General features: G+C 43.1%; 1 protein-coding gene across 2 annotated transcripts in view; it reads left to right on the top strand.

Annotated features, from left to right (window-relative positions):
• Positions 1–455: 455 nt before the first annotated feature.
• Positions 456–11,222, top strand: part of YEATS2 (YEATS domain containing 2) — a 65,693-nt gene continuing 54,926 nt past the window's right edge. Inside the window, exons 1-8 of one of the 2 annotated variants that reach the window (XM_061636369.1) lie at positions 456–664; positions 1,304–1,376; positions 1,806–1,898; positions 4,915–5,028; positions 5,880–5,977; positions 6,073–6,165; positions 8,240–8,479; positions 10,817–10,932. In XM_061636369.1, coding sequence (XP_061492353.1) covers positions 4,929–5,028; positions 5,880–5,977; positions 6,073–6,165; positions 8,240–8,479; positions 10,817–10,932 — 647 coding nt within the window. In that variant the 5' untranslated portion in view covers positions 456–664; positions 1,304–1,376; positions 1,806–1,898; positions 4,915–4,928. Of the gene's footprint in view, positions 665–759; positions 946–1,303; positions 1,377–1,805; positions 1,899–4,914; positions 5,029–5,879; positions 5,978–6,072; positions 6,166–8,239; positions 8,480–10,816; positions 10,933–11,222 lie in introns of those variants that run through there. The other variant, XM_061636370.1, reaches the window with a different exon arrangement.

Genomic DNA, 11,222 nt, shown 5'->3' with positions numbered 1-11,222 from the left:
TAGAACGCTTTTAGTGTTTTTTGTTGCTGCCCTGGACTCCTTCTGGAAGGAAGGGTGGGATATAAATTTAATTAATTAATTCCCTGGGTGGGTTGCTTGCTCTTCATCGGATGCCCTTACCAGCCTCCAAGTCATCATATCGTACAGCCAAACCATTCCAATCCATTTGTAAAAACAGAAAATGCAAGAGCTTTTATTGATAAGAACCATAATACAAGTCATCAATTAGAAGTCACAAACAATAAAGACCGCAGGAGATAAAACGTGATCAGTCAAAAGAAATAAGTAATAAAAACTTGTACAATTGCTTCATTTGTCTGTTTGTGAGACAAACCTTTAAAAGCCTGTAAGGATAAAAAGCTCTTCGCCTCAGCTCCCTCCACCAGGCTCCATGGATGCTGCCGCGAAAGCGAAGCTGAAGCGAGCCTCTCGCACGGCTGTGCACCACGTCAACGCCCTCTCCTGAAATCGGCTTCTCCCATTACCCGCCCCTTCTCTGTTCTCCGCCTGCGCAGCCTCGCCCCTCCGTCGCGGTGACGGGCAGGCGATAGAGGACGGAGTTGATGGCGGCTGCGCGGTACAGGCGCTGGCCTCGGTAGGCGCAGGGTTGGGTTGATGCAAAAGAGACCGCCGGCGGCCCTTTGGGGTGTCTTTAAGAAGCTGGGTGAGTCGTACTTTTGGAGCAGGGGCTGTGCTTTATGCCTGCCGGGCTGAGAAGGGGCAGGACGTGTGTGAAAGTGAGGCGAGCGCCCCCTCTGGCGCGGGCTCGACTCCGGCAAAAGGCTGGGGTCCCTTGCAAGAGGGTTCGAGGCGATTGCCTCCACGAGAGCCCTCGAAGTTTGCTTACTTGTGGAACTTCGCCAGAGCGGAAGCGAAATGCCCCATTTAATGCCAACCTTCTACCCAGACCTTAACCGTCTTTACTTCTTGGAAGTTAGACTAAGAGTAGGTTTTGGTTAACTTAATTTCCAAATTAGCCTGTTTAAAGCGGTAGCCTTGCAAACTAATCCCTGACTAAGTTTACTCGCGTACACGTGCAGCCCAGTCCTGAGCATTTGGTGCGGGTCCCACCGATTTCAGCTGGCTTAGGTTTACGTAACTCGCCATAGGACTGGGATGTTGGTAAGAGTGCAGCCTGATTTTATGTATACTCAGAAATAAATTGTCAAGTCAAGGTAGGATTGGAGTGTTAATCTTTCTGAAAGAACTTTTCCCAAAGGCTGCCTTACTGAGTTTTGGTGTGGGCTATCATGATGGGTATTAGAAACATTTGATGGGGTGCTTTGTCTTGATGCTCCTGCAGTCATTCAAGCTTGTTCCGAAGATCCTCACCAAATTGGCTCCTAATGGCGCAAAGATGACTTTCAATGTGCAAGGTAGGGTGGCTCTTTGCAAACTAGCATGCTTCATTGACTCTATTCTTGAATATCTGTGCCAATTTCTCTGTAGCCCCAACATAATATGCTTTTCAATGCAATCTTAATACATTTCTACTCAGAAGTAAGCCCCTTTGAGTTCAGAGAGAACTTGCTCCTGAAGTGAGTATAAGATCGTCTCCTTAAGTTGCACAGTGTTTCATAGTAATGTATTGGAACAGCATTTTGTATTGCCTGATAATAGCTTGAGGTATTGGCTTGTTTTACTTTGGCCTTCAGTAGTTGTGGTTTTGTAAAGATCTACAGATGTGAAATTAGAAACTGAAATACTGTTATGCCAAAGGGGTGGATCATCTTGTGCAATAACAGCTGGAAAACTGAATTTAAAGGGGAAAAATGTCACTGCTTAAAACAGTTCTTATCCAACAGGGGCAACTGTGAAGGCAGAGGAAACTGAACAACCTTCAACTGAGGTGCAGTGACATTTGAGGGAAATTAGATTCTGCCTCTGACACATCTGAGGTAAAATATTGTGGGTTTTGTTGTTGTTTATCACAGTGTCTTCCGGTGTCTTTCTGTGTGATATGTTGGCCAAGGACATGTATGTATTAACTCGTGTGCACACAGACAACTTTCCTAAGGAAAATGAGCAGCAAAAGGAAGGTTTCTGCTTGAATTGGGGCTGAAGAAATAGTTTACCAGGACTTGAGACCTTGCTGGTGGCTGTGCACATGGTAGCCCTCTTCAGGCATTCTTCAGAATCATGTAAGGGGGAGCTATGGAGACAAGGGCTCTGGCTTCATCTCACCTCGTTGCCATTCTCTTCACCCCTATGAGTTGGATGGCAACTGTGTGAGGGGTGTATTGAGCTTCAAACAAGAAAGTGAAGTCCAGCTTAACAGCAGATTTTGCAATAATAGTAGCACTGTCCAGGTGTTTTGGCACCGTGTAGATCAGTGGTTCCCAACCTTTATGAGCACGGGACCCCCTTTGTAAGCTCAAAAGATTTTGTGACACCCCCCATTGTAATTTTTGTCTCTGTTAATTGAAAAAAAAAGTGTGTGACAAAATCACATCTCCAAATATCCCTTTCCATAAAAAGCTCTCCACAGACAGGGAGGCATTGCTTTCTTTTCTTAATGCAAAGGTCCAATCAAATTGGGATCACCCTCCCCCATACACACAGTCTGAAGATGTAGAGTCCTGACTCCCAACACCAGTGGGTTACAGTGTTGGACTAAGATCCAGGTTCAAATCCCCACCCAGCCATGAAGCCCACTGGGTGACCTTGGGCCAAACACAGTCTCTAAGCCTGACCTATCTCACAGGGTTGGTGTAAAGATAAAATGGAAAGGGGGGGGGACCATGTGCACCATCTTGAGCAACTTGGAGAAAAGGTGGAATATAAATGCAATAATAAATAAATAAATGCATTTCAGCTGCAGTGTGTGGACCCCAGCCTCAGCCAACCTGCTGTTTTTTAAAAAACATAATGATAATAATCAAGAAGCAGCAATGTGGTAGTTGTGGGGATGCTAGATTGTGAAAGCAAAACAGTGCATACATTGAGGAAGGGTGTTAGTGCTTTTAGGCCTTGGGATGATCATCAGAACTGATGACCTGGTTAGTGTGCACTTGGGGAATGAGAGTGGAAGAAAAGACTGATCAGCACATGCACACACACAAACACACCTGCCCCTCCTGCAAGCATCTGCAGGCGTGCATGCATTTGGGCATGTGGGAGAGGAGAAGCCCTCAACTGCTGCAGCATCTTGGAGAGACAGATGGGGGTGTGGAGTATAGGTGAAAGAAAGGGGGGATGCTGGCGTACAAAGTTAGCCTCAGAGATGGGGGGCCAGCAAGTCCTGAGGTTCCTCACTGCTCCATGGCTCAGTCTGGGCCAAAGGCAAATAGGAATAATTTTTAAAGGAGGTGGCAGCGAAGCAGGAGCCAAGAAAGCCAGGCTGGCAGGTTGGCTGCCAGGAAGGAAAGGGGAAAGCAGCCTTTCCTTGCAGCCTTGCTTCTTTTTGCTTCACGAAAAGCCCTCTTGTTCTGAGTAAGGGCGTCCTCAGCAGCGGCAGTGCGAGGAGACAGGAGTCTGCAATAGAAAGCTCCTCTTCTTCCTGGTAGCTCCACCCTCAGCCTCCTTTGGCATCTGCCATGTGTTTGATAGGCAGATGCCTGCCCTCAGCGTGCCTGAAAGATGCTCTGGTGCTTCAGCAAGAGTCCTCCCCCTCGTTTGGAGCAAAAGGGAGGTGTCGTCTGCAGCTGCAGTGGGGAGCAGACAGCATCAAGGGAGTGAAGACTTTTTTTAAAAAAAAATAAGTAATTCATTTCTTTACTGTTTGTGATCCCCTCTGGATTACTTCGCAGCTCCCCTGGGGGGTCAAGGCCCCCTGGTTGGGAACCACTGGTATAGATTAATCACACAGGGGGAGGGGCACAGGGATGAGTGTGCTGCTAAACTACAACTCCTATTCTCTCCGGCCATTGGCCTTGCTTGCTGGGACTGATGGGAGTTATATTTCAACATCTATAGGGCTAGAGGTTCCCCGCACCTGCTCTACATGGCATCAGAATGCCTGAATAGGTTACCTCATCATCTGCAGTTAGGCTGGACTCTTTTCCCTTTGTTGTTTGAGGCTCTTTACAGATTATAACTTCTGAGAGACTTGGGGAATATACAGCAGAGCTGTCATTGCCTATAGTTGAGTGGTTTATTTCTACTTTTTTAATCTCTTGTTTATCCTGTCATGGTCTCTGGTCAAGTAGATTTAGCAGGATTTTATAGTGTTTCAGGCTGTACCATGAAAAAGCCAAGAGAAACTCATAGAAACATAGCAGTGGGTGTATGGATGTGTTTTTTGTGTGGCTGTTGCTTATGATAGTTTGGTGATGTTCTTGATGAACAATAATGCACTTCATCTCATGTGCAGAATATTTTTGGAGCTGTGTTAAAAGTTTTTTCTTTTCTAAAAAAGCTGTCTTACTGCAAAGTAGCATGATTCAGCATCAGGCTTGAATGAGCTGAATCACTTCATAGATCTTGGTGGAATTTGGGAAAACAGTTGAGACATAAGCCCAATTCATGCATTACTTTGTGAAGGTACTCTTGGTTTTCAAGCCGAAGCAGGGCTGCATTTCTCCTTATACTGTGGTGCTGTGTTGGCTCTATCCTCTGACGGCCATGTACTGAGCTGCTGGTGTTTAGGGGATCTGCATGATCAGGACGCTCAATTGCACAGGATTCCTGATCCTGCAGAGTCCCTAAGAGCAAGCAAGCATTCCCTTGCAAGCAACCCTGTTCAATGTATAGTCATCAGAGGGTGGAGTTAGCATGACACTGTGGGGGTGAGAAGTGTGGTCCTACTCTGGCTTGAAGCAATAAGTGCCCTACACAGAAGTAAGACACAAATAGGTCTATACTGTTATTTTGTCCCCAGTTAGAAGGTTGGCTTATTCTTCAGTGTGGCCTTACAAATGGGAAGTCATTCTGAGATGTTTGAATTCAAAGTTTGTTTTTTCCCCTGCCCTCTAGTGAAGAGACCAAACATGTCAGGAATCAAGAGAACTATAAAGGAGATGGACCCAGACTATGAGGAGATCTCACTTGCACCTACAAATAAACGTCACAAAGCAGTTGAACAGTCAGGTAATATATATTTACAAATTGAGATGTGGGATGGAGATAAGGAAGAAGAAGTCTCTCTTTTGTGTGAGAGCTCTAACATTTGCAGAAAGTGGCTATTTTTCTTTCACACTCATGGAATTAGTTTTGATATTTATTTACATGAAATTCAAGAGCTTGAATGATAGATCATCTGCCACCATTTCCCATTTTATTTTTTAAACTTAAATTTCTATAGCCAGACTTGAAATGAAGTAATTAGACTCTCTATTATGACACACTTCTCACATAGTCTGTAGCAGTGAAAAGGATTTTTAAAAATCCACCACCTGCACCACAGTCATGATTTTAATTATTCTCTAATATTCTCTCTCTCCCGCACACATACTCGCCCCTATCTGCTATTTATATATTAAAAACACTTAAGGCCAAATAATACATTTAACTGAATGTGTGCTTTGGTACACATGTAGATTGCTGAACGTCTGTGACCAATCAGGCTTTTGATGAAGGTCTCCTGAAAAGGGTTGTCCATTGAGCCCTTGTAAGGGCATCAACAATCTTCAGATTTTGGAGCCATCATCCATATATTCATATATCAGTTATTAGCATGTGCTTCTTTGAAATTTTGTCCATTCTCCTTGTGTTATTTAAAAATATTGTCTCTGTGTATACCCACACAAATGTAAAACTAAGAATGGTGCGCTTTTTCCATTTCTTCGTACTTGGCCTGGTCATTTTCATATTAAAATGCATGCAGAAAATAAGCCAGAAATGCATATCATCTTCCAGGCAGGAGTGGGGAATGTAATGATGGAAACGGCCTTAATTTTCTTGCACATGAGAATATTCTTCCTTTTTGTGGACTCTCCCAGCCCGAGATGCTGCAGTACAGAAGATTGAGGCAATTATTAAAGAACAATTTTCTGTAGAAATGAAGAATAAAGAACATGAGATTGAAGTCATAGATCAGGTATAAAGATTTCATGCTTAGTATTTGGGGGGGAGAGATGCAGCGATTTGTTGCAGTCACTTCATAACAGGACTCTCATCTCCCCCCTTGTATAGCGCTTGATTGAGGCAAGAAGAATGATGGATAAACTACGTGCCTGCATTGTTGCAAACTACTATGCTTCTGCTGGTCTTCTTAAAGTTGGAGAGGTAAAAATTATTGTAATGGAGCATGTGAATATGTGCAACAGCAGCAAAAGGCAGAGGAGAGGATGAGCTGACTTGGCAAAAAAAGAAAGACTCCCAAATGCTTACCAGTTACATTTTGAAGGTCAACCTCCAAGGAAGCTGTCGAGATAGGAGCGCTTTTGTTAAATTCTGCAAGTGTTTATCAAAGATATGTTTTGACCAGGTTGTGTTTTCTGTTGGTTATATTTCTTTAACCTAATAGTTTCCGATGGCAGCCTCTGAATGTAAGTGATATTTGAAGGTGTTTTATGAGGAGAGGTTTCTCTTGATCCCAATGCACCAGGATCTCTCAGATCCAGAGATCTCTGCTTGGATTCAGATAGCTAAAGTAGTCCTTCCCTCCCCTTCTTTCTTCTGCTGTTCCCTGCTGTCCTTTTTTCTCCCCTCCCCTTTCTTTTATAATCTCCTGTATTTGCTTGCTTTTTTGAGGGGGAGTGTAGTTGAACAATATGTTGTACAGTAGGGCCCTGCTTTTCGGCAGCCCGCTAATACGGCAGCTTTCAATTAGAGTAAGGCCCCACTCATACAGCGCTTGTTCTGCTTTTACAGTGTTTTTTGGGCATCGGGTGCCATTTTATTGACAGAGTTCTGCTTTTCGGTAGGTTTTGCTTTTTGGCGGGGGTCTGGAACATAACGCACCGTATAAGTGGGGCCCTACTGTATATCAGGAGTGATCAACCTGTGGCGCTCAAGACTGTTGGACTACAACTCCCGTCATCCATGATCATTGGCCAGGATGACTGGGGCTGATGGGAGTTAAGGTCCAACAACATCTGGAGGGCCACAGTTGTCCACCTCTGTTGTAGATCCTGATTACTGACAGGTATGGTTATTTGTTGAGGGTCAGCGGGATTTGGGTGTATTGGGGAACTTGATTGGTGTCTTTCTCTGTATTGAAAAAATTGATGCATTTTATGTAACAGTACCATTTACACTGAACATCTGTTCATGGGAAACAGTTACAATTTTAGAATCCAGTTGAAGATTGTAGCTAATGAACTGAAATGAAGGCAATTCATGTAACATAATTTACTATTGAGAGCAGTTGGAACACTGGAATAAAAGCTTCCTAGGTTTTCCAAGGTTTCTTACTTTGACAATAAGAATGGGAGCCCAATCAGCTTTAGTGCTTTTCCTTCTACTGTAGTATGTCTTGAGCTCACCAAAAGAAGCATAATTGTTTATCTTCAGACCCATGTTATTAGGTTAATTGTATTTGTTTAAATTTTATATCCTGCCTTGCAGACTTAATAATATCCTCAAGGAGCGGGTTTAGCCTTTATCCCAATAGTGTCCCTGAACATACTTATTTTACTTCCTCTTATATGAGTAAATGGAAAATAAGAGCTACATTTGCTTCTGTCCTAAATATCAACCCTCATAGATAAGAATGCAATATCTATCTGTACACAGATCTCTCTCTTATACATGTCCTCACTCTGTACACTCTGGCTATTGTCATCATGGACATTTTGCTAGCAAAGAATAAATCAACTCTCAGCAACTCATAACCAGCGTAACTTACTTGAAACGTCTCTGAAAGAAGCAGTGATGAAAGAATTTCATCAGGAGTGTGCCTCAAAAGCTTTAAAATAAAATAAAATAACTTGTTTCCTTAAACCCACAGAGAACAGGCCAGCTAACCAGTCAGGTCTCCTGTAAGCATAATGCTGTCACTTTTTCTACGTTCCATGTTGGCCGCCAAAAATAGCATGAATGAGCTGGTTCTTATAGGAGCATGCGCCTTGCCAGCTGATCTGCTTATACTCCTTTTGCTATTCAGGCACGGCCCGTAGCTCATTGGCAGAGCATATCCTTTAAATGCAAAAAGGCCCAGGTTCATTTCTTGACATCTTAAGAGGATCAGGTGATGGAGGAGACCTCTTCTTGAGACTGCAGGGAGCCATTGCCAGGCAGAGTAGACAGTACTCCACTAGATGGAAAAATAGCCTGACCTGATGTGAGGCATGTTACTTTCTGTCATGACTTTAACTCTGAGCAAAATTGAGATGTGCTACCTCCTGTGTTATTTCAGGGCACCAAGGCCTGTGATCCTATGGTTTTTAATCATCCATCCATCAAGAAATTTTTGGAATCTCCCTCCAGATCATCATCTCCTGCTAATCAGGGGTCAGAAACTCTGTCAGTTAACCATTCAGAGAGTGAATCATCCCAGCACATGGATTGTTCAATTGGAAAGGACAATGGCAACCTGGATGTGGGAGAAAGATTATCAAACAAGCTCGATCAGAGACTGAGCAAGAATTCTGGACAGGTAAAATGAGCCTGAGGTGTTAAAATAAGGTGGGAGGAAGAAAATTAAGTTCTTTTTGTGGTGAAAACCAGACATGGCAAATATATTCCTGGCTTCTGCTGTACCTTCTGAAACCCACAGATTGTTCCATCTTCAGCATCCCTCATTTGGCAGTGGGCAGGGGGGAAGCTAAATGTGCACTATTGTACAAAGGGGTCAATTAAACATCTCATTGTTTTGCTTTTTGCTGTCTGTTTTCTGCTGATGTAGCTCTATGATAATTTGAACTGCTGTGCTGTGGCTTTGGTTCCATTATTCATTACATGGCTCCAAGTTAGCACAGTTTCTACAAAACCTTAGGAGAGGGCAGGAAAACTGTTTTTTTCCACGGAAATATACCTTGAGGTTTTTTCCAGTGTGGTGAGAGAAGTATGATCCCTGTTCCTCAGAGGAATGGAAATAAATTTTGAACCCCAGTATTGGCAGACCTGGCCCTTGATTTGATTAGGCAGAAAGGCTCATTCTGTGAAAGAATATAAGCTGACACGTCTGGTTCTTCAGCAGCTCTGCATCTCCCTACTCCTCAATAATGTGAAGCTAGTTGACTTTGAGGTTGAACCATCTACAGTAAATGTTGTCAGACTTCAGCTCTGGCCAGCAGTCAGGGGTGATGGGAGTTGTAGTCCTGCAATATCTCAAGGGCCACAGGTTCCCCACCCCTGATCTACAGCATATCCAAAAGGTTCAACAATCCATTCTTTGCCTCTCTAGATTCAACCCATAACTGGTTCAACCGTGACCTAAAGACCTTGGAACTCTACACAGGTGGCTAACCTGTGGCCCTCGTTGCTGCAGTAAAACTCCCATCATTCTTGGTGATTGGAGACTGATTGGAGATGTAGTTCATGTGGAGGGCCGTAGGGTAGCCATCCCAGCTATGAAATATGAAGTCACTGGCTCAAGAATGCTGCATTTCTCTTTAACGTATCACTCTTTGTCAGTTGGATCCTTTTGGATCTTCAGATTGCTTGCAAATTAATAGATTTTCCTTGCAGGCTATCAGATTGCATATTGCCAGGGCTGTATTATATTCTTCTGACAGTAATTCTAGTCAGTGGCAACTCTGTGAAACTCACAAGGGCCATCTATAGAATCAGATCATTAACTTGCTGCAATTCAAGAGAGATTTTCAAAGGACTGCCTATTGCATTAGATTGGAGAGGTGTGGATAGTAACTTTTAACCTGATACTTGTATTTTAATACTGTTAACAAATTGTAACATACTCAAAACCAAATCTGGTTATTTTATAACCATGGAAGTCAATTTAGAGGTTTAGAGAATATATGAGGTTAGCTATGAGTCTTGTTGGAGATGATATTCTAATTTACATCTATCGCTGTAGAAAAACCTTTCTTCCCTGCATATAGCCAGCTAGTGTTGCAGATGTTGGGTGATCTTCTCTCCATCTAGTAGGCAGTAGGGTCTTTCAAAGTATTGGCTTTGGCTTTGGCTTTGGGGCTGGATTAGGGAGCACCTGCCACTTCCACCCTAGGACCAGGCTTAACATAAGGACATCATTGCAGCATCAGACCAAAGGCCTATCTAGTCCAGCATCTTGTTTTCCACATAGACTAGCTAGATGATTGTAGGAAGCCCAGAAGCACAACATGAGTGCAAAAGCCCTCTCCCACTTTAGTTTCCCAGCATGTTCAAAGAGATACTGTCTCTGACCCTGAAGATAGTAAAATAAACTATGACTGGTAGCCATTGATAGCTTTATCCTCCTTGAATGTGTCTTAATTCCCTTGTAAAGCCAGCTAAGTTGATGGCCATCACTATATCTTGTAAGAGTGCATTCCATAGTTTTAACTATGCACTGTGTGAAGAAGCACTTCCTTTGTCCTACATCTCCCACCATCTTGCTTCAATGAATGACCCTGGGTTCTCAGTACTATATGAGGGGGGGAGTTCTTTTTCTCCACACCATAAGTTATTTCATACATCTCTTCTTATGCCCCATCTCCTCTCCCTTTTTTCTAAAGTAAGCCCTGAAGTTTGTCACCTTCCTTGTAGGGGAGGTCTTTCTCCTGTCTTTCTGGGCCAGCATGAAAATGTGGTCCTTATGTGTTCTTTTATAAACTCTTTCCTAAAGTGTGCACTTTGTTCTAAAACCATCCTCAGCTGTGGGTATTTTAAAATATGTATCGCGCTGGTCACTTTTATGATTTTCAGGGTTATTGTGTATGTGCCTTCTTTTTTAAAAAAACGTAAGAATTAAATTGTGGCTGTATTTTTTAGCACAAGAGGAAATTATTTAATATGTGCATGAGTAGATTTCTAAACGTTTCATCCTCAGGGCACTTCAGGCGTTGCAAGAGGTGACAAGGTGGGGCTAAGAAATGCTGGTCTCTCAAATGATGAACATTCACGGCTCTATGTGAAGAAGACCATAGTGGTTGGCAATGTATCCAAGTTAGTATCCAAAGTCTTAATCTTGTGTATGCTTTGAATATGAAGCCAAAATGTAATTTGTACCTATAAAAAGACGCCAAAGAACTATGGATCCAGGATGCCAGTGTCCTGTATTGCATGGCATTTTTTTTCCTAATTCCACTTCAACCATGTGTATAGAGGCTTCTTTCCTTAAAGACACTGGAGTGTCTGTAGTTGTCATTGTAACACACACAAAAAGAATAATTGTGGGTGAGAGGAAACTCTTCGTCAGGCTAGACCAGAGACAGGACACCTCAGACCCCCAGAAA

This window comes from Rhineura floridana, chromosome 7, assembly GCF_030035675.1.
Source record: "Rhineura floridana isolate rRhiFlo1 chromosome 7, rRhiFlo1.hap2, whole genome shotgun sequence".
In the NCBI taxonomy this organism is placed as follows: domain Eukaryota; kingdom Metazoa; phylum Chordata; class Lepidosauria; order Squamata; family Rhineuridae; genus Rhineura; species Rhineura floridana.
The sequence above is the reverse complement of the archived record's forward strand: the minus strand, read 5'-3'. Positions and strand labels throughout refer to the sequence as shown.